This window comes from Prionailurus viverrinus, chromosome B3 (genome assembly GCF_022837055.1).
Source record: "Prionailurus viverrinus isolate Anna chromosome B3, UM_Priviv_1.0, whole genome shotgun sequence".
Classification (NCBI taxonomy): Eukaryota; Metazoa; Chordata; class Mammalia; order Carnivora; family Felidae; genus Prionailurus; species Prionailurus viverrinus.
In genome coordinates, this window is record NC_062566.1 from 69,357,207 (window position 1) to 69,378,940 (window position 21,734).

The 21,734-nt window shown below is 45.4% G+C and overlaps 3 protein-coding genes across 7 annotated transcripts in view; 1 reads left to right on the top strand and 2 right to left on the bottom strand.

Annotated features, from left to right (window-relative positions):
- The window catches only part of RNF212B (ring finger protein 212B), a 35,877-nt gene extending 25,856 nt beyond the window's left edge, over nt 1-10,021 (top strand). Inside the window, exon 15 of the mRNA XM_047862837.1 lies at nt 9,628-10,021. Within this exon, the coding sequence (XP_047718793.1) occupies nt 9,628-9,786 (159 nt within the window). The 3' untranslated portion in view covers nt 9,787-10,021. The remainder of the gene's footprint in view (nt 1-9,627) is intronic.
- HOMEZ (homeobox and leucine zipper encoding) lies at nt 1,098-20,911 on the bottom strand. Of its 3 annotated transcripts, XM_047862827.1 has the most exons (3): nt 20,901-20,911; nt 9,056-9,251; nt 1,098-3,912 (listed from the first exon to the last, which is right to left on the bottom strand). In XM_047862827.1, exons 2-3 carry the CDS (start codon nt 9,093-9,095, stop codon nt 2,315-2,317), a joined length of 1,638 nt encoding a protein of 545 aa, XP_047718783.1. In that variant the 5' UTR covers nt 9,096-9,251; nt 20,901-20,911; the 3' UTR covers nt 1,098-2,314. The 3 variants fall into 3 exon arrangements, 2 of the variants coding, with proteins under 2 accessions (XP_047718783.1, XP_047718784.1); XM_047862828.1 differs by lacking the exons at nt 9,056-9,251; nt 20,901-20,911 and adding an exon at nt 13,070-13,142; XR_007152990.1 differs by lacking the exons at nt 1,098-3,912; nt 9,056-9,251 and adding an exon at nt 13,835-16,243.
- PPP1R3E (protein phosphatase 1 regulatory subunit 3E) lies at nt 13,835-20,292 on the bottom strand. Of its 3 annotated transcripts, none has more exons than XM_047862832.1 (4): nt 18,716-20,292; nt 17,928-18,468; nt 16,211-16,350; nt 13,835-15,420 (listed from the first exon to the last, which is right to left on the bottom strand). In XM_047862832.1, the coding sequence occupies exons 1-2, from the start codon at nt 19,130-19,132 to the stop codon at nt 18,046-18,048; spliced, it is 840 nt and encodes a 279-aa protein (XP_047718788.1). In that variant the 5' UTR covers nt 19,133-20,292; the 3' UTR covers nt 13,835-15,420; nt 16,211-16,350; nt 17,928-18,045. The 3 variants fall into 3 exon arrangements, with proteins under 3 accessions (XP_047718788.1, XP_047718789.1, XP_047718787.1); XM_047862833.1 differs by having other exon boundaries at nt 13,835-16,051; XM_047862831.1 differs by having other exon boundaries at nt 13,835-16,350.
- Nucleotides 20,912-21,734: the final 823 nt, after the last annotated feature.

The window sequence follows — 21,734 nt, forward strand, 5'->3', positions numbered from 1 at the left end:
CTGCTGCAGACTCTGTACGAACAGAGACAGATGGGATTAGCCCGGGCAAGAGAAGCATGGACTACTTCCAGATAGATCGTCTTCAAGGTCCAATCCATATATATTGCTTAAGGAAGGCATATAGCATCCAATACTCATTAAGTGTGATGGTTTTGGAAAATGTTTCCCTGGTTTCTTTCCACATTTCACTGTGCACCCTTATCTGCTTTGTTCTTTACCATATACACCCTATATTACCTCCTGGGAAAACGATCAGCATTATATAAGGCTAGTTCTTCAGGAAGATGTTTAGATCTCTCCCACACTCATATGTAGCTCTCTCATTTCCTACAACTTAAAACAAATATTGTAAAAAAATTCTTGGCTCACTGGAGGTGTGAAATCATACACTTGTTAAGTATGTTTTATTTCTAGATTTCATTTTTTAAGCTTTGGATGTATTCACCTATTGCCAAAGCTAATAAACAACTCTGTTCCTTGTCCTAATTTATTATACTACTTCTGTTTGCCTATTGTTTCCTCTATGCCTAGTTAACTATGTTGATTTTCCTTTCTGTCTGATAACAGCTGGAGACCCAGACTTTCAGCTTACTAAAGTACACAGATAAAATAAAGATGTCCTTTTATTGTTATTGCAGCTCTATTGGTATTATATTACAAGGTCTAGAATGGTGGAATGGGCAAAGAACACCACCAGTGAGATGGAACATGTATTCTTCTTTGGGTATTAAAGAGTAGAAATGAGGAATTAAATGGGTTGGCCAGTGGCAGGCAGGCCATAAGCAAAAATTTTGAAAAAAAATATAAAGATAGCAAACATCTGCCAGAAATAAATGGAGTCCTGGGAATGACCATGAGGCTGAACTAGCATTCCCTACCCTTTCTGGAACTCTTGAGTTTATTTTTAAAGGTATTTCTAGACATCTTTTCTGGGAAGAGCCTGTCCTATAGCAGTATAGGAAACAAATCTTCCCAGTGATAAGATACTGATGTATTGCCTTTTAAAGTTTTATTCTTTTAACCTACCTCAATATATCCTGATTCTTAAAAAAAAAAAAAAAAAAAAAAAAAAAAAAAAAAAAAGTATACTAAGTCAGAATGTTAATAGATTTGGCTCCATTAATTTCTAAACCATAGAAGTGGCAAAGTGGAGGAGAAACAATTTTATTTTTGGCCTTTTATTATTCTAGCAATTTGGGGCTTCCACTCTTATTTCTAGATGGTTAACCCATTGATATCTTTATACCTGACTCCAACTGATGAAAACCATTCTAAAACATCAATAATCAATTCAGTTAAGACCAGGGTCCCTCTGTCCCCAAGACAGATCCTATAAAGAGGGGAAAAAGTCTCTATTATAGACACACATTGAGCCAACACCAAAAAGATGAAAAATTAGTCTTTGTCAAGCTAGGCAGGAGGAAGTTTCAGATTTGTAAAACCAAACCTGCAACCTACCTGCACCCACCTTCTGAACAGTAGAAATCATCCCTCTCCTCTATCCCTCTGTAACCTAATTCTACTTTTTAAAAGGACATTTCCCCCCAGTTCCCACATCCAATAAATATCCAGTCTAAATTATTCTCCACCCAATTATTAAACTTTTTCACAAGCTCCATGGGGAAGATTTACCCTGAGACAAATAGCAAACAGAATGAGGGATTTTGGAAAAAGATTAAAAAGTACAAGGCAAAATGGTCCCAGTATCAGAAGTGAAAACATTCTGCTACCTGTGCAACTCAGTAATGAAGCAGGGAAAACCCAGCGTCAAGTTGGTGTGCATGAAGGAAATACCTGTAGTGAGACTGGGACACACTAAGACTCTCAGCTGTATTATGCACGGACTTGTGCTCAGAGAAGAAAGGGGTGTGAGGCAGCCTTATATTCCAGGGAAAATGGTGAGACTGGGGGATGCACTAGAATCATCAATTGAATCAAAATTCTTTACTCCTCCTTTCCAGTACTAAAGACGTGGGGCCAATGTCTGGCCTCTCCTTAGTACAATAAGGGGAAAGAACAGACATGAAGAGAGCAAGAACTGTTTCCCAGCCCATGGTTTGGACCAGATCCTTAGCACTCTCTTCACTGAGACTAAAGACCTGATTTCTGCCCAACCAATCCTCACCTCTCTTTGGGTCCTATGGTCATCCTCCCTGGTCCACCCTCACTACATCCCCCATCCCCCAACCTCAAGAACACAAAGCTTTTTAGTTCTTTGCCACAAGGTAATTAAAAAAATGTGGTTTCTTTGTTTAAACAGTTACTAAGTTGGTTCATCTTTTAGTAACAGACCTCCCCTCCCCTCCCCCACCCCTCAGTCTTGTATGATCACATCATCATCCTCGTCATCATCTTCCTCCTCCTCCTCCTCTTCATCCTCATCATCTTCTGGCAGTTCCTCCTCCTCCTCCTCCTCTTCTTCATCTAGACAAACCACCACCTCAGCTGGCTCAGGTAAACGAGAGTCAAACCAATCCAGTACCTGCTGGGTGCTAAGCCTTGATGCCTGACTCAGTTGAGGGATATCACTTTCCCGAAGCTGTTGGTGGGCTGCCCAGTACCTCTCCAAGGGTCGTATATCCGGTGGGGGTGGGGGGTTTGGCAAAGGTGGTGTCTCAGCCCATTCATTCAAGGAGCGGGTTGAAGGTGGGGGTGTGGGAATTGCTGGGTCCTGGAAACTAGGGGCACCAGGTACTGCGTTGTCCCGAAACCATTTTAGTTGCCCATGCTTCAAAGCATAGCGTGTGTCACCAAACCACTGAATAATCTCAGGCCGAGGTAAGCCAGTGATCTGTTCTAATTTATGGTAATCCTCACGCCGTGCCCATTGGCACTGTAAAAAGAAAGATTTGAGGATAGCCAGCTGCTCTTTGGTTTTGCGCTTGGTCTTTCGCTGGCGTTGCATATCTGGGGAAAGGTACTCTGCAGGGCCAACCCTACCTGGTACTGAGTTATGTCTTAGCCCCTGGGGCCAGGCTGGCTCCAGATGTGGGGGCAGTGCCTGTTCATTGGGTGACAGTGGCTGTGAGATACAGCCCAATGACTGGAGGGGTTTAGAGGTGGCAGTAGCTCCATTAGCCAGTACCTGGAAAGTGGAAGAGGTAGAGGAAGAAGAAGGAGTCATAATAGATGCTGACTCCTGCTTACAACTACTGGCAAGTAATGAGATTGGTGGGGGCTTATCCCGAGCACGTGGCTGGTGGACAGCTGTGGAGTGGTTCCAGGAAGCAGAACCTAGGCCATGTGACTGATTGGGACCCTTGCCTGCCTGCTCCTTAGAGAGGCCACTGCTTTGAAGATCCTGCCAAAAATCTGATTGGTGGGAGAAAGTCCCACTGCCAGGTGCCATCAGGGGTTCCTTTGCTTTCTGGTGACTCAGCAGCTCTGAGGACTCCTCAGGCTCTACCTTCAATCCTTTCATCTGGGTAGGCTCGCTAAGAGTCAAGGGCACTATTCCAAGACCCATTTGTTCTGGAGGTGGCACTGGAGAAGGAGGCACCTCCTCAGGGGGCCGCCCTGCGTGATGAGTAAAAGAGAGAAGGGATTTGAAATGGAGCTGGTCCCGATGGTAGACCACTCGGGCTCGAGTCTCTTCTATTTCTTCAGATGACCAACTAATGCCGCAGCGGAGGCGCTGGGCCATGAACCAAGTCTTGACTTTTTCCATCTGCAGCCCATAGCGTAAGCAGAGAAGAGCAATGTCTGCTAGACTGGGATAGGGAAAGTAGCTGAAGGTTTGTAGCAAGTGTTCATTGCCATCCAGCTCACTGGTCTGGGCTGCCTGGGTCCACACAAGCTGTAGCTCCTCGGAGATTGGAGGGAGGCAGATGAGCCCCGCGGGGGAGCTATTAAGACTGCTGGCCTCTTTATTAGGAGGCATGGTGCTTTCTGACTTGTGCCCTTCAGAGATAGCTGTAATAAGAAGAGAAACAGCTCAATCACTGGGGCTCCTCTTTCAGCCCATTGCTCATTTTCTGCCAAACAAAATGTTGGACTCCAATACAATCAACTGTCTATTGTGTACTGTTTTGGATTGCTTTTAAAGTGCTTTAAAAAAATTTCTCATTTAATTTTCATAACCTTAGGAACCTGTTATAATTCCTATCATATGTATGGAAAAAAACGAAGTCCATAGAAGTTCATTACCCCAAGTCACGTGACTAGTGAAATCTGTCTTTAGAGGTTAAGGAGGAACACGCATCCTTATATTGCCTTTATTTTTCTGATGCAAACTCACTTCACCCTCTAAGATCATGGAACAGGAGTCACAAAATGGAAACTCAACCACAAAAACATGAAGTGCAGTAATCTCAGAACTGATGCAAATGCTTTAGCTCCTGACAATTTATGATTACCTCTAGAATGTGGAGACAGATGGGGAATCCAAGAGAGGAATTTCTAGAAGGCAGGACAGATAGTACTGTCCTTCTGCCTAGCCCCCGCCCCCATTCCTTTTCTCTTCTTGGTGGTGAAGTCCTGCAGGCAGAGGAATGATAGTACCTTCAAGCCCTAAACCCAAATCTGCTAAGCTTTATTTTCTCTCTGTAGGATAATTGATAGATAGGGTATCTGGGATAAATGGGGTTACTCCCCCTGGGTCTTTGGGGGTAGAGAGAGGGAACTGTTTCCACCTCCAAGTCCTCCACGGAACAAAGGTTAGCCCCTCCCTCCCTTCCCCCCCCCCCACCCCCCCCAGCCTTTGTCTCTTCAACAGCTCAGTGTCTCTCAGGGGGAGTTGGGAAGAGCTCCTTCAGACTGTAATAGCTCCTCCACACAGGGCAGAGGGCCTGCAGCTCTTATCTCTGCAGCCCAGCTTTCTTCCCAGGGCCAGGTAGGCAGATTCATTAGGAATTGCAGCCAGGTCCTGCAAGCTCCCCAGCAGCACCACTGCTCCCAGGTCTGTGGATATGGGGGCTGCAGGGAGAGGCCCTGACTCTGGCCTTCCTGAAACACCTGCTTCGGTTATTTCCCAGAAAGGTATGTTGACCAAATTTTAACTCAGCTCCCTGTCTGGGCATTAGAAATAGAAACTCTTTAACACATCTGTTACCCTTTCCACTTAGAGGAATCCCACCCGGGTTTATAAATATTTACCTCTGATATGTTAAGGATGGGACAGGATTCCTATGTATATGCTACATGATGAACTGAGAAGAATCTCAAGCCCAGGAAGTTACAGTGCAGTGTGGTATCAAAGGATTTTATATGACGATTAGAAAAATTTGGTAGCATTTTGATGTGTTACCATTTCCTTTTAAAAAGCAGATCTAATGAAGCGAAGGCCATGCAGATCCTAAAGGCTATACAGCTTGAAGAGAACGTTAAGAGGGTAAACAGAGACAGCATAGCAGAGTGGATAGAAATATGATCCTTGAGTAAAGCCAACCTGCAGTTTGAATCCCAGTTCCGCCACTTACCAGCTATGTGATTTTGGACAAGTTGCTAAATGAGCTTTAGTTTCTTCATGTGTAAAAAATGCATACAGTGCCAAGTGTATGTAAAGTTATATATTTTTACCAAGCACCTACTATGCACTAGGTGTCCTGCGTAGGCAAGGCCCAAAGCAGCTGTTGGGGTGGAGGCCTGGGGTGAGGCAGTTTTGAGATTAATTGCAGCTCCACCACTTCCCAGAATGCTGCTGTCCTTGGACAAATTATTTAACTTCACTAAGCCTCAGTTTCCCATCAGAAAAAAAGGAGGTCAGAACAGCACCTTCCTTGCAAGTTTATGACTAAATTAAAAAACGCAGTTGACATGATGCCTACAACAAAGTAAAGGCTCAACAAATAGCTTTCCTCATGACTTCAGCCTCACAGGGTGATTCTGATATATGGTAATGCTCCTTTTCTAGACACAAGGAGGGAAATGCAGCCAAGGCTGAATTCTTTAAAATCCTTGTTTTCTATCTGTTTTTGCAGGGTCCTAATTCTAATGAGCAGTGGAAGAAACTAGGGTATATATGATTTTATGCTTTCCATATTTTGGGAGTTGGATAAAATTCCCGAATGGATTTTGTTGTTTAAAAAAAAAAAAAGGATGAAAACAACAGCTTTAGGAGAATTGAATCCATAATTTGGATATAAATCCTTTTTGATTTCCAGATGAATTGCCAATTTAGTAGTAGCTCTACCTTCACCCTGTAGGTTCATCCCAGACACAGCTACGTGGCCTATGAACAAATGCTTGCACAGCTAGGTGCTAAACTACCATTTAGACATTGTGGCCCACCAGGAACACCACCAATTTTAAGCTGGACAATACTTAATGACTGCAACACTTGACATCTACTAACCTTATTTGTGTCTTGTTTTTTAAGGACACAATAACATTTTAGATATGAGAAAAATGTAGCATAAGGAAGACAGCAGTCCAGTGTAAGGATGAAGACTGCCAGACAGGAAATAAGGCAGGCACAGCTATAAGCCTTACAAGGAAGCATTTTGCTTTCATTCATGTGGGTTGCTATCCTCCAGATTCTCATGACATCAGTTTGATGTTTCAATATAACATGTAGTAATACAAATACCATATTTGGTGTACTATATACATCCAGTTTTCCAATTACACAAAACACAAATTGTGGAAGACTTCCTGATATAGAATGGTGGCTGTGCCTCCCTGGAAGAATCTGCTTTGGCATAGGAAGAAGCTACAATCAGAGAGTGGCTCATGAGAGGTATTAACAAAGAGGGTAGGCCCCACAGTAATCAAAACCACCATGAAGGCACTATGGGGTCTTGTGTTCTTGTGCCTCCATTTGGAGAGGTCAGAAAAAGAAGGGAAATCAAAACTGGAGAAAAAAGGACTCCTGTGGGCAGAGATGGTAGTAATGGTGGGATTATCAATTCTGAATAATTACTAAATTTGATCCTTATTGAATATGTTGGATTTGCCCTATTGCTACTTTAAGTAGCTAATAAAAAATATAATCAGAAAAACATAGAGAGAGGATATCACCCCTCTTTCCCTTTGGGCTTTCCATGCCCATGGACAGATGGCAGAAAAGAATGGACTGCCTTAAACTTCATGTAGGTGTCCATAAAATCCTAGGAAAAAGGTGTTCACAACTTTAGGCTGATCTTATTAGGCTTATGGTTAAAGCAGGAGACAGTTCACATGAGAGACTACATATGATCCTGCATAAATTCCCTAAATCTTTATTCACAGAACTGCAGTGCTGCCTGAAATGTGTTTTGGTGATAGTTTTAAGGGCCTTAAAGAATTTTTAGTGGTATTCAACTTACATGTTTCTCAACTTTTTGGGTCATGAACTTCTTTGGGAATCAGATAAAGGTATGGACCCTCAGAAAGTTATGACTACCCGCCCCCCCAATAAACATCCAAACATATATATATAATCTCAGAGGGCTCACTGCCCAGAAGCCCAGGTTACGAACCTCTGCCTTATGTCCTCCCAACTGAATAAAAAGGCAGCGGTGGTAATTGCTTAAAGAGTAACATACATCTTGATGTGAATGAATGGAAAGAGTGGATGGAAAGACTCAACAGAATTTAAATAGGTCTAGAAGGGACTGGGTATTGGTGATACTAGTTGGAGATAGTGGAAGGGAGGGGTGTTCAGCTGGGCCAGGAGCCTGGCTTAACTGACCCACTGGATTATATGACCAATACCCACAGTGTGCTACATCCTAGAGCCTGGTAGGCTACTCTCTAGTGTGCCAAAATCATCTGCTTCTTTCAGCTGCCCTGTGTGCTTGGGCCAAGTTGTATATGATTCCAAACCTGTTTATGCCTGTTTGTATTTTTTATTTACATAATAACATAATTAAATATCACATAAACCTATGAAAAACTAGTGCATTAAAAATTGTTTCTACGAAAACAAAGTCAAATGCTTTGGAAAGACATAATACAACGAGTGTACAATTGTTGAGTTGGGAATAGTAGGCAACTGTAAAAGATTGGAGGGGCAGGGGACTTAAAAATCTCAAAAGTATTCTACATTCAGATTGCTTCAAAAGTGTTTAAATTCTCACTCCATTTTAAATAAACCAAACCTGGAAATCATAGATGATGAGAGGCAGTGGCACATTAGAATTACCTGGGAAATTTAAACCAGGGAACCTTCCTCCTCATTCTGGCTTAATTAGTCTGGACTGGGGCTCAGGCATCAGTACTTTTAAAAGTTCTCAGGGTGCAGCCAGATTTGAGATTTGCTTGTGTAGTTTATACCAGAAAGGCAGTTGGGAACTCCAGTCAGCAGACTTATAAAGAAAACGCCTGGATATTACCCCAAAAGATTGGTGAAATGAATATACTTTTAATGACAATGCTTAAGAGATGTACGCATCATTTAAAAAATTCCCAAGTTTAACTGGCTTTTTTTTTCCAATCATTGCCATCTACCTGTCCTAATCATATAATATAAAAGGGCTTCAAATGTATGGTGAGAAGGAGGTTTGTATGTAAAAGATCTCCTGATCTGGGCCCACATTACCAAACAGGTCTCAGCTTGAGTCTTCTTTCAGTTTAGAAGTCTCATATTAGGACGCAAAACCAGGAACCTCTGAGGATTTGGGTTCTTTTAACTGGTTTGTTTTCTGAGTATGGCTGGGTAGGGGGGTCAGGGGCAGTTTCTCCCAAACCTTTCATTCCCAAAGACCACTGCTCCCCAGAAGTAAGGCCAGATTTCTGTGCGTGTGCTGAGGTCGCCAGGAGGTAGTCGTGGGGGGGGAGGTGGAGGCCTGGGAAGGAAACGTTTCTCCTATCCTCCATTTCGCAGGCAGTCTACAAGGCTCCAAACTGGGTCAGAGAACAAAAAGTTGCTGCACTTGGGGCGATGAGCCCCAGGGAGCAGGCGAATCTCAATCCTCCCCTCGCCGAGACCGTCCCAATCCAGCCTTCCCCTCCTCCCTACACACCCACTCACCCTCCCCCAGTTACAACAGGGAACCGAAAAGTCCAGAGGAGAAAGAGAGAACCAGGCGACTTCGAGCCTAGAATCCTCCTCCCCCCAGCGCGGGGATGGGGCTCCGGAGGTCGGAGATCGTACAGGGGCTAGGAGGGGAAGTCGAAGGGGCTGGGGATCACTCACCGCGGTCCGGCCCGGGCGGCGGCTCCCAGCCTCGCACCATGGGCCGGGGGGAAAGGGGGAGAAAGGGCAGGGGGCCTCCGGGGTGGGAGTGGGGTTCCCGCCCGGTGCGGCCTGCTCCAAGCCCACCCGCGCGGAGGGCCGGGACCGGGACTGCCCCCCCTGTCCCCGAGAGCGCGCCCGTCTAAGCCCAACCCTGCTCGAGCGAGTTGGGGGCGGGGCGGATGGGTGGGGGGTGCTCCAGGGGCGGTGCCAAGGTGGCCCGAGTCCGGATTGGTAGACGCAGGCAGGCGGACACTGGCGGAACGCACTGAGCCGACCATTGGCTGCGTGAGTCTCGGCTGAAGTCGGCTATTGGCTGCGTCGGGTTCAGCCGGGGTGGCTATTGGCTGCGTGGGGCAGGGAAGATGTCCCCCGGGGCCAGGGTGCTGTGACTGGTACCTCCCCCCGCCTTCGACCTTTCCGCGCCGGACCTTCGGAGCACTGCTAGCCCTGGTCTTCCCGAAATTCCCCTGGGAATTCATAGCAGTTTGTTGAATTGCCTTACAATTATTCCCTATTTGTTCCTCCTGAAGGAAGACTTTTTTCAGCACCCCCTTGTCAGACTTACGCACGAGCTGAGCCGCGCCCGCCCAGCCGAGGGCCCAACCGCCGTCAGCAGCGTCGTTGTAAATGTAGCGCCTAGAGCAACCGGGAACTTGTTCTACAGATGGATCAAATGTCTTGCCACCTGAAAGACGAGGATCCTAGCTGTCCGGCGCCTTCGGAACACTGCACAGGTGTTCCCAAAGACGAAGTGTCAGAAGGGGGCACTTGTTTGGGACCTACCGGATCCCCAGGTCCCCTTTCTGTCCCAGTGAAGAGGACCTGGAACTCCACCTCATATCTGGGGACCTTGGTTTTCTCTTGTCTAGAAAGGGATGGCAATGAAATGGACTTTTCACCAAAGTGGTAGTCCACACCCCGAAGTTCTGGGCCAAAAGTTTGTATATTTAGGATTCTCCGTCTCCGACTAAAACTTGGGAATGGTACTTTCTCGAGTGATTCTTTTGTTCTCACGCTGGTCTTTGAAACTGTCTTCTTGCCTATTTAGGTCACTTAATAGCTTATATAGTCACAGTAATTTATAAAAAAATTTCAGACTTTGCCCTGTATTCCGCAGATAGACCTCACCCCTCTCTATATACTCCCCCAAAACACCACTACTCATTATTACTCCAATTTAAGGTCTAGAGCTCTTTCAAGGTTGCCAGACATCAGAAATTTATTTCCTAGAAAAGAAAGAAAGAAAGAAAGAAAGAAAGAAAGAAAGAAAGAATTTATTTCCTCTTCAGCATTGAGCCCTATTTTATGTTACTATCCCTGTATTTACCCCTGCCTGCCCCCAGCCCCATTACATTTAATACAACTGAACTTCTAAGAGCCAGCCCTACATCCTTCAAACTGGTATCCGGCAAAAACATCATAGGAGTAAAAAAAAGCAAAGATACATATGCTCAGCTTTAGAGTTAGAAACTTCTGATCCCTCAGGGTTTAAGCCAGGGCTGGTGGTATATACAAAGTTTGTCCTAAATCATGACTACTACAATGCCCCAATGGTTTGTAAGTGATGAAAGGAAAAGTGAAACATTGTAGGCAGCAGCAGCCCTCAGTTTTCAGTGGCGAGGTTGTTCTTTCATAATCTAAAAAAATAACAAGACTGGGTTGTCTGGTTGACATGCTTATCTGGCTGGAAAGTCAGGCAGGCAATGTCTGTGGGAACATAGTGCCAGTCCCTAGAGGATTCATTTAGGCATTCTGGGCATCACTGATCATGGGCTTGGAAATATGAAAGGTGGGCAAATGTGCCACCTTTCAATTCTCAGAAACACGCTCCTGAGACAGAAGTAGGGAGCAGAATTGAAGACAGGTTTAGGAGAAGGAAAATCCAAGGACAGAAGAAACTCCTCTGCCCTAGTTTTGGAGTACAGGCTGAAGCCTCCCTCTTTGATGTGGATTTCACTCTAAAGCTTTAGAATATGGAGTGTCCTGTGGTGGGGATTGGAAGAGAGGAAGAGATCCAGGCTGACAATATCAGAGAAAGGAGGGCCTCACCTTTAGCAAGACACTAACCCTCCCAGCTCTTCCTGGGACTAGTGCAGAAGAGTGGGGACTCATGTTATCCTCAATGTAGAGATGTTAATCCCCCATCTTTGGTGAAAATTCTGTTTCTGTTTGCATGGTTCAGATACTAGCAGGACTGACAAGAGACACATTTACCCTATAGGTAAAGAAACTGAACTTTTAGGACCATCCCTTGCACAGACCTCTTCTAAAGCACTGGAGGTGCACTAGAGCCCCAGCAATGTGATAATGTGGTCATGGCTTTTTGTAAAATATTTTGAAAATAATATTTAAACTGCAATTGGTTAAGATTGAGGTCCCTTCTCTTTCTGACTTCCCCTCCATTACACTTCTTTTGTCAGGTGGCAGTGGAAATGCCATGGATATTTGGGGATTGGCTAGGGAAGTTAATTTGAGGATACATTTAGTTTGGGGTTAGTAGTTTATTAGTAAGTAGTTTAATATTAAGCATAGTGTTATAGGCTGAATGGTGTTGTTCCCACCCCCCCCCCCCCATTCATATAGTAAAGTCCTAATTCCTAGTACTTTAGAATGTAAGTGTATTTGGAAATAAGGTCTATAAAGAGGTAATTAAGTTAAAATGAAGTCTTCAGGGTGAGTCCTAACCCAATATGACTGGTGTCTTTACAATAGGAAATTTGGACACAGACATGAACATAGGAAAGACCATGAGAAGCTAGGGAGAAGATGTCTGTCTATAAGCCAAGGAGGGGAACCTCAGAATCAAGTCAACTCTGCCAATGCCTTGATCTCCGACTTCTATCCTCTACACTGTGGGAGAATTTCTGTTGTTTAAGCTACCCAGTCTGTTGTATTTTGTATGGCCACTCCAGCAGACTAATACATATAACTTCTAGGTATAATCCTAATGTCAACAATTCAGAGTATATGGCATTAATCATTACAAATTTGAAGTGCTCTGAAATTTTACACCACAAGTATCAAAGAAATTTGAGTGTTTTCTTCAAGTTTGACAAAAATCCTAAAAATTATGACATTACCACTTATAAAGTGCGAAGGTGAACATTTTCTAAATCACTAAGAATTTTTAAAAAGTGATCATGTAGAAGACTGAATTACCTTTCTATACTCCTTATAGAAAACATTATATATATAAGCATCATATGAAAAAATATTAAAGAGTATGCAGCCAAAAACAAAATTGTAAAAAAATATGTTAAGTAGACACTTAAAAAATTGTGTTACTTTTCTTGATTTTATGTTATATTTGTCAGCTCTTTAAAAATTATAATTTAGGGGCACCTGGGTGGCTCAGTCGGTTAAGCGTCCGACTTCAGCTCAGGTCATGATCTCACAGTTTGTGAGTCTGAGCCCTGCGTTAGGCTCTGGAGCCTGCTTCAGATTCCGTGTCTCCCTTTCTCTCTGCCCCTCCCCTGCTCACACACTCCCTCTTCTCTCTCTCTCTCTCTCTCTCTCTCTCTCTCTCTCTCTCAAAAAATAAACAGTAAAAAATTTTAAAAAAAATTATAATTTATATTTTCTCATTCTAAAGCACTTTCATTGTTGGGCCTAATGCATTTATTTTTCTTTTCAAAAGGCTCTGAAAGTTGTATGTTTCAAGCACCCAAAAACTTCGATCTACCTCTGGGACTACCCAAATGGATATGGTGAGTTTCTGCCTCATTTAGGGGAACCATCCTCCACTGTTCTGTGCCTTGTCTCCTGAGAAATACAAAAGCTGAGTGCTAACCAATCAGAACTGCAAGTCTTGAGGAACTGGGATATCAAAAGCTGCAGTGAAGGAGTTTGTGAAAGGATTTCAGAAAGACCTACCACTAAACTAAGATGTGAGACGTCTGGAAAGACATTAGGGCCACAGAGGGACCTTAGGCAATAAGCCATGGAGAAAACTCCTGCAATGCCCCCACTTACCTCTCCTTGGGTGTCTGCTCCTCATGCTGACTCTACCCTTTAGCTATCTGGTTTCACAATATAAGTATGGGTGCTCTGCAGTGACATCACAACTTGGCCATTATGATGTAATGCAGAGGCCTCTGATTCTTCTCAGGCTAGGGCTTCCCTATTAGAAATGTCGTCTCGTTACTTTGTGGGTAATTGAATTTTCTCATCGTTCAGGTGATATGGAAATCAATTTTATGTTAGAACTTAATTTTTTCAAGGATACCTCACTTTAATCTATTGTTCCATTCTGGATTAGACAGAGGTCCTTGCTTTCCCTCTCCATCATATTTCTCATCTTTTGCCTTAGGGTTGCCCTTGATAGAGAAAAGGGCTTTCCTCTTCCCTCCAGTGCTTAAGGAGAAATGTAACTTAGATTGCCTCCTTAAGGAAGAATAGCCACCCCACCCCACCCAAGGGGAAACTTAGGGCTTCTACCCAAGCAGTACCCTTTAACTGCACCAGGAATTGGCACTGGGTGCCAGGGAACTAAAGCTGGACCCTTGTAACTTTCCCGCCACTACCCAAAATGGTGGCAGGATTATACCGGGGTGTCTTATACCAGGGCTGTCCAACTCCTCCATATCTTCTGCCCATCCAACTTTTGCATAGCAATAGGACACCAGCAAGTAGAGAAATGAGATGACCAAGAAATGGGGGTTGGGAGAGAGGAATCTTGCCTCTGGGTTTCTTGCCACCCTCCACCCCAAACAAACAATTTCTCAATATTATATGATATACTTTCATATTTTGACTTTATTTCACATATGAGGTCTTTTATCCAGAAGGAAGAGTAGTTGCATGTGGAAGCTGAAGTGAGGCACAGAACTAGTGGGTTTGGGGCCCAGTGAACATGGCTACACTGTGAACGGTATGAGGATGCTCTGGGAGGGCCTGATGAGAACAGTGGTTTGGGGGAATTCACAAAGCAAACTTTAATTTCCTCTCCAGGTTAGTCAATGGTTGGATTATACCATGTTTTTAGCAACTTCACTGTTCCTCAGCAATATCACCCAAAGAAGTGCCAAGGCTGGGAAAACAAAGAAAACTACAAGTGCCTTTTGTTTCTTTTCATGCCTGGATGGGGAAGGGAATGGAAACTAGCAGGAGAAAATGAAACATTTCTGATATTATCCCCTGCCATGAAAAATCGCAGATCTGACTATGTAGAGGCCTGTTTTATAGCCCAGGAATGGCATGTGTGCAGAAGGGTTGAGGGTAAGACCCATCTTGAGCTGCACTAACAAATTCTCTGACCCTGCTGAAGTCACTTCTCATCTCTGGACCTGTGTCCTCATCTGTAGTGGAGCATGGACCCAATAATCTCTAAAGACAAGTTTTTCCTGGTCTCTGATTCTATGACCTTTGGATTGCAAGGATCCAGAGAAGCTCCAGAGAAACACAGGTGTTAGAAGCAAGAAAATGTGGGAGTTAGATTGGAGAGTTCAGAAGTTATGGCTTATTGTGACAATAAATGATGCGCTACATTCATAAAGAGAAACAAAAGAATAAGGAAGGCTATCAGACAGCTAAGTGTAGGAAGATATCTAAGATCTGGATAGGAGAAACAGGCAAAGTGGTCCAGCTGTGTTGCTTCAAGGACCCAAGCCCCTGACCAGCGTAATGTTTTTTCTTATATAATACTTCCTCATCTATGGCTGACATGTTATACACCAAATTGCTCCTGTTCATATAGTCATCAGCCTTTAGGGGAAAGTCCCTATCCCAATGCCTAACACATACCTTCCTAAAGATTCCACCAAACTCCTAGTGTTTCCCATATCAGATTAGAATGTCAGTTTACTCCCAGGCCCTGGGGCAGCTCTATATGGGAAAACTAGAAGATTCATGTGTTGGCTCCATAAAGCTGAGAATGGGGGGTGGGTGAGCCATGGTACTGCTTACTGAGAAAGCTCAGGGAAAAATGGATTATTCTTCATTCCATCTCCAACCAGTTTACATTTATCTACTCGGTAATACCAGGGCTTGCAGAGAGGGTCCAAGCACAGACCATTCAGCAATTGTCCTAGTCAGGGATACTTTCTAGTGGAAACTTTAGGGATTGGTCAGTTCAAAACTATTCGGGGGAGTGGAAAGGGGCATGACACACCAACACGTGTAGAGAGTTGGTTAGGGCCAGGAGAGAATCCCAATGTATGGAAAAGCTGGAGTTCAGGTGGGCTCCCAAGTTCTCTAGCAGGCAGGCAGGATGGTCCCTTGCTGATTCTGCAGAGCTGGGACACTGGTACAGGAGACAGCAGCAAGCTCCTGGATGGAACTTGGGACCCCTCAGTGCTTTGCCTTCTCTATGCCAGTTCAGGAGACTGGGAGGATAGGAAGGCAGAGCAGTTAGAAACTGTGGTCTTTTCCTAATAAGAGACTATATATGGCAAAGTTGTCAGTTTTGTTTTTAAAGGAAGAACTATAATCAAATGGTTATGCACAGAACCTCTGGAGATATCTTGAGTTCACAACCCCAGCTATGCCATTTACTAGCTATGTGATCTTGAACAAATTACTGAGCTTTTGTGAGCTGTTTCCTAAGCTCTAAAATAGGGATATTACTCAACTGATAGGGTTGATTTGAGGGTTGTATTGCATGCAAGACACCAGATTTTAGCAGATAAGTAAATGTGAGCTATTATGATTGTTAATACAACATAATAATAATGCATACACATTAGGCAAGAGATTATTATACACTGAGCCTCAACCCAGTCTCCCTCTCCATCAACCTCCCTTGGGCTCTTCATTGATGACTAAAAAGCGCATTGCTTTGTGGCTTCTAGCAGTTTCTTTCTTCACTCTGCTGGTACTTTGACCTGAAGGTGTTCCACAAGATGCATGAAATTCTTTGTTTTCTTCATTAGATAAGGATGATGTTTAAGCCAGCATTTCTTTGAGAAGTGACTTGGAGTTCCTCTCTTTCGGCCATCTTCCTTCAAAGGACTAAGGCTTTGGACAGGAGGGGCAGGGTAACTAGCCCCCATACTGTGTTCTAAATGCATGTATGGGCTTTTGTGCATGCACTCTCTTAGTAATAAGGAGGAGGGGGATTCAGAAATTTTTGAGAAATTAGTTAACAGATAGAAAAGGGTGCAGGGAGCTGGTTACCTGGGAGCAGTTGTTCATGTGCATCAGGAACTGCTTCTTTTCCCTCTTCTCCTTTCTAGAAGACTGTCAAGAAGGAGCCTGAGGGAGGAAGGTGGATCAACCATGGTCTTGGAGAAAAGGAAGTGGGTTCTCCACCCCTTCTGGAGGGAGAAGGAAGAGCAGAGATCAACAAGTATGAAGAGGGAGACAAATGGAAAAGAGAAAACGAAGGTAAATACCCTATATGCTAAAAGAGTGAAAGTGATGAGAGAGAAACAAACAAACAAAAAGGCAAAGAGCTTAGGAATAGGGTAACAGGAAAGGAAAAACTACCAGTAGAGGTTAACCAGGAGGGGAGACCTAAGGCATGACTGTGAATGGGTAGAAGAGTCCTGCTTTCCCATTTTACTTGCTCAGGGTATAGAACACACTGCCATCTTCTGGTGCCACTTAATTATTCAGTAGCTTTGTTTTTTTATTTGAAATGTTCTCCATTTCTTATATCCATAATTCTTTATCCTCAAGAGAGCCTCAACATTGTTTCCTTTCATCTCTGGGGCTCCCAAACATCATTTTCCCCAACAGAGATGCACCTACTCAAAGCTGTCTCAGAGCACCTAGACTGGGAGTCTGTGGGGGCAAGAGCAAAAGGCAAGGGGCAGAGGATGAGCTGCAGTTTGAAAAAGGTGTTGGAATACCATAAGGCTGCAAGCTGGTTATGGGATGCTTATTGGCCTCTGGAGTATCTGTGTCAAAACTGGAGGACCCATCCTTGGCCTCAATCCAATGCTGGGATGCTTTGTGTTCTGACCTGTGGTACTCCAACTGTAGGTTGGAGAATGTGGCTTCTCATCCACACTCTGCCACTCAGTAGATCATAAAATGTCAGAGCAAGAACCGGCTGTATGAGATCACTTAATCAAAATCTAATTTCCCAAGTTGGAGACTGGGGCCCAGAGAGGTGAAGTAACATTGCCCAAAGTAATACAGCTAGTCAGTGACTCTTTCCTTCTGAGGCAGAATTAGAGTGATTCTTGTGACTCACTGTTCCTTGACAAATGCATTCCATAAAGTGCTTAGGGGTCATTAAAAGGCACCCCAGAAAGGTAAGGCTGGCATTTTTCTGGAAGCCCCTGAGTGTACCAACTCCTCAGGCACGACATTATTTGGCTACAAGGACAGGCCTTGGTTTTGCCTTCATTTTAATTCCCAGGACTGCCTGGGGGCGGCGGGGGTCTGCCACCACTCCCCAGCCAGTCAGGGAAGAATGAAGCCTGGGATCTTCGGGAATAACAGGGGACTTATCCTGGGACTTAAGCAAGGCAATTATGGCTGAGTTAAAGCTTAGGATGGGCAGGGCTAGGGACCTGAGGTGGCAAAGGCGGGTAAGAGAGGTAATGAGCTGGCACTCCAAATGACTTTAGTAGGGTGGGCTCATATTTCAAACATAATACCTCCTCAATCCCAAAGAGATAACCTTAACCTTCAACTTCCTAGGCCTCACGAACCCACTTACTTTCTCCCAGTGCCAGCTCACGGAATAGGACATCATCATCAACCCCCATCTTGGCTTTTTTTTTTCCTAATCCCCCCAGAGCCTTTTCTGGTTTTCTTTCCTATATGCGTTGGGTTACTATCACTCACATCCAACTAATGTTTTCCACCACCTCCCGACCTTCCTCGATTCCGCCCACTCCACACCCCTTTGAATTCTCCCGTCCTCCTCGCCCTCCCCCACTTGACTCTCTTGGACAGCTCCCAGCCAATTTCGGTTTCTTTCGTTCTTCCCAGCCAAATCTTCGGGCTCCCCCGGCCCCTGGGTGCCTTTGCTTTTCGCGCCGTCGGCCGCAGGAGTCTCAGATAAAGTGGATCCAGCCCTGGGGCTCCGGGGCTCCGCCACTCCCGGGGTGCTCGGGCCCCCGTAGAGCATAGTCACGGCCGCCGTTGTTGTCCCAGAACTCGTGGCCGGTCACGCGGTAGCGCAAGGCGAAAAGCAGGGCGCCCCCAATGGGTGGCGCCGGAAGGCGGAAGGCGAAGCGATCCGCGCGCGGCGGGGGCGGGGCCGGACCGGCGTAGGAGGCGGGGGCCTCGCGTTGGCTCCGCCAGCCGTCGGCGCTCCAGCGCACACTCACGCGCTTCTCGTAGGCAAGGTCCAGCACACGCGCGCTCCCGGCCACGCCCAGCGGGCCCGCCTCGGCGCGTTCCAGGCAGATGCGCTGCGCCTGCAAGCGGGCGGCGAAGCCGGGCTCGCTGGCCGGCTCTAGGGCGGCGCGCGCCTCCTGAGGGGGTGGGGAGGAGAGGAGAGACAGGGGGCGGGGTCAGGGTGAGGCACTGGACCAATCCGAAGCGGACCCCGGCGTCCAGCAGTCGGAGTGGAGCCCAGCTGGGAGAGTGGCACCAAAAGGGATGAGCGAGAACAAGCCTAGGGTTGGGGATGGAGATGGGTGTTCCTTGATAAATCGGCCGCCTGCTGCGGCCGGGTAGGGGAGGTGCCGGGGAAGGGGCGTGCCGATGCCGCCCGCCTACCTGGAGGCCGCGGGCGCGAGGCTGGCACGGCGCGAAGTGGCGGAGGGCGTCTCTCTGCAGCTGAACTTGCACGTGGCGGGGCACCCGCGGCAACTCTCCGGGGCGGAAGCGGCGCACCGCGGCCAGCTCCAGCCCAAGCGCGTCGGCGAAACGCACTCTCTTGCGGGTGTCGGGGCTGCGGCTGCGAGGCACCCGAACTCCGCCGCCTCCGGCTGGCGCAGAGAGGGCCCGGCGACCCCGACTCGGAGCGTGAGCTCGGGACCGGGCCCCGAGGCGCGTCCCGCCCTCGCCTGGCTCCACCTCCGGCTCCTCCTCGAGGCTGGGCCGCTGGCTGCGGTAGTAGGCACGCTCCGTCAGCGCGGCTATGAAGCTCAGGTTGCGCGGGATGTCGGTGTGGGGGGGCCGCTCTCGAGACATGGCACCCCCCGCCCTGGCGGAGCCCGCCCGCAGCGCCGCGGCGCTGCCCTGCCTTCTCTCGCCCGACCGCCCGGCGTCCTCGCTGGAGCTGCCCCTCGCGGTTGCGTACTCTCCTTGCTGTCACCTCCAGGATCCCCCACCTCCTGTAGCTCTGCCTCCCTTCCGTGACTACCTTTCCTCCCGCTCTGGCCTTCAGCTCCCAGGGTTTTAGACCATCATCTCTTGCCTCCTGCGAACTGTCTGCTCTGAGCGTGCGCTCAGCGGCGCTCACCCTCTGGTCCCGCGGCCCTCTCGGTCCCGGCCCCCGCCCACAGTCCTCTGACAGGTGGCTCCCCATCTGTCTTCGCTGCTTTACCAGGGGGCGGGGATCTACCCTTTCGGTCCTGAGTGAGACCACTCAGGTTTTTGTTTTTAAACGGCCTCAACCTCTCCGGCACAGGAAGAGTTAATGCTGGGAGACCAGCGTAACCTTTCCTTTTCTTGCAGAGGATGGTTCAAAATACCCAGTGTGTGACTTTCTCTTCAGGGCTCACCGTTTTCTTTTCTAAATCCTAAGCTCCAGGTTTGGGAGCGAGGGTGACAGTGGGTGCACAGAAGGGAGGGTCATGAAAACTAGGTAGTATCTCAAATAGTAGCTGAGATGTGACCCTCAAAAGGGTGGGGTGGTCAATTGGAAAAGAGTTCTGAACTGAGTTGTGGGAAAACGCTCTGGTCTCACCTCTGATGATATTTTGCTGTGTGACCTTGAGCAAGGCATAACTTCTCTGGACCTCAGTTTTCTCATCTGTGAAAAAGTAGATTAGAGTTCTGATCTCTAACCCCACTGCAAGGCCTTTGAGGGCAGAGGGTGTGTCTGATTCCTGGTCAGTTACAGCACATACTAGGCTCTCAAATTATTGAATGAATGGACACAACTCTTTTGGAGCTATAACCGTGGGGTTCTAGTTCCAGTGGGAGCTTCCAACAGGGGCACAGAGCTGGCTTTTTTTCTCCTTCGTTTTGTTCTACATTAGTGAAAAAAGATGTGAAGTATCTTGTATAGTTTTTTTTCCCTAAATTCCCTGATTTTTTTTTTTTTAGGTTTATTTAGTTATTTTGAGAGAGAGAGAGAGTGCATGCAGGGGAGGGGCAGAGAGAAAATCCCAAATATTCATCGAATCCCCTAAATTCCCTACTGATTTTGTATAACACTTACAATGTACTAGGTACAGTTTTAAGAGTTTTACAAATATTAACCCATATAAACACCCATCAAAATAGCAGGGAGTATTATTATGCCTACTTGACGGATGAGAAAATTGAGGGAGAGAGGAGATAGGACTCTTGTCCTGGGTCATGTACATAATAATTGAGGAGCTGGGATTAGAACATCAGCAGTCCAGCTCTAGAGCCCACTCTCGTACCCACTTGGTTCTGTAAGATTAAAACATTTAGTAGTAGTTAACATCTTCAGAGTATTGTAATGAGGAATCTTAAAGTAGAAATGGAATTTCTTTTTTTTTTAATGTTTATTTATTTTTGAGAGAGAGAGACATCAAGTGGGGAAGGGCAGAGAGAGAGAGAGAGAGAGAGAGAGAGAGAGAGAGAGAGACAGTATCTGAAGCAGGCTCCAGAAACCTTGAGATCCTGACCTGAGCCAAAGCCGGATGCTTAACTGAGTGAGCCACCCAGGTGCCCTAGAAATGGAATTTCTAAATTTAAAGCAGCAGGATAGTTTAACTGTAAAATCCCAAGTGACTGAGTTGGAAATAAACAGTGAGACACATACTATCTTATACAATTCATTCCTGTTTGCATTTTAACTCCACTATTAACCTTAGCAAAGCCAGGAGGGCTATTGAATTTTATTTTCCTATTTTATACATACATATATATATATATATATATATATATACACATATATATATACACACATACACACACACATACACATATATATGTGTATATATACATATATATATACACACATACACATATATATGTATATGTATATATATGTGTATGTGTGTATATATACATATATATGTATACACTTTTCCTATTTTAGACATTATACTAATTTGTGTTAGTCAATCATTTTAATTATATTTTATTTTTTAATTTTTTGTTTAAATAAATACACACACACATACACATATATATGTGTATATATACATATATATATACACACATACACATATATATATGTATATATATGTATATGTGTATATATACGTATATATGTATACACTTTTCCTATTTTAGACATTATACTAATTTGTGTTAGTCAATCATTTTAATTATATTTTATTTTTTTATTTTTTATTTGTTTAAATAGAGATCTAGAGAGCAAATGGGGGAGAGGCAGAGGGAGAGGGAGACAGAATACCAAGCAGGCTCTGCTGCTGTGAGCGCAGAGCCTGATGTGGGCTCAAACTCATGAGATCATGACCTGAACCAAAATCCAGAGTTGGCCACTTAACTGACTGAGCCACCTATACTCCCCTACAGTCAAGCATTTTGTAAAACTTTCTTCCACATAACTATGTAAGGAGCAATAAATTAAATTAAATTTTGTAAAATAAAAACTGTCTTCCTTGCTCTTGTAAAATGTATCATTGAA

Bases quoted from the DNA above. Each gene is read 5' to 3' on its own strand.
- HOMEZ (XM_047862827.1), bottom strand. From the start codon at position 9,095: ATGGTGCGAGGCTGGGAGCCGCCGCCCGGGCCGGACCGCG. The intron at 3,913-9,055 runs GTGAGTGATCCC...TTCTTATTACAG, and splicing joins GCCGCCCGGGCCGGACCGCG to CTATCTCTGAAGGGCACAAG.
- PPP1R3E (XM_047862832.1), bottom strand. From the start codon at position 19,132: ATGTCTCGAGAGCGGCCCCCCCACACCGACATCCCGCGCAACCTGAGC. The intron at 18,469-18,715 runs GTAGGCGGGCGG...CCACCCCCTCAG, and splicing joins CTCGCGCCCGCGGCCTCCAG to GAGGCGCGCGCCGCCCTAGA.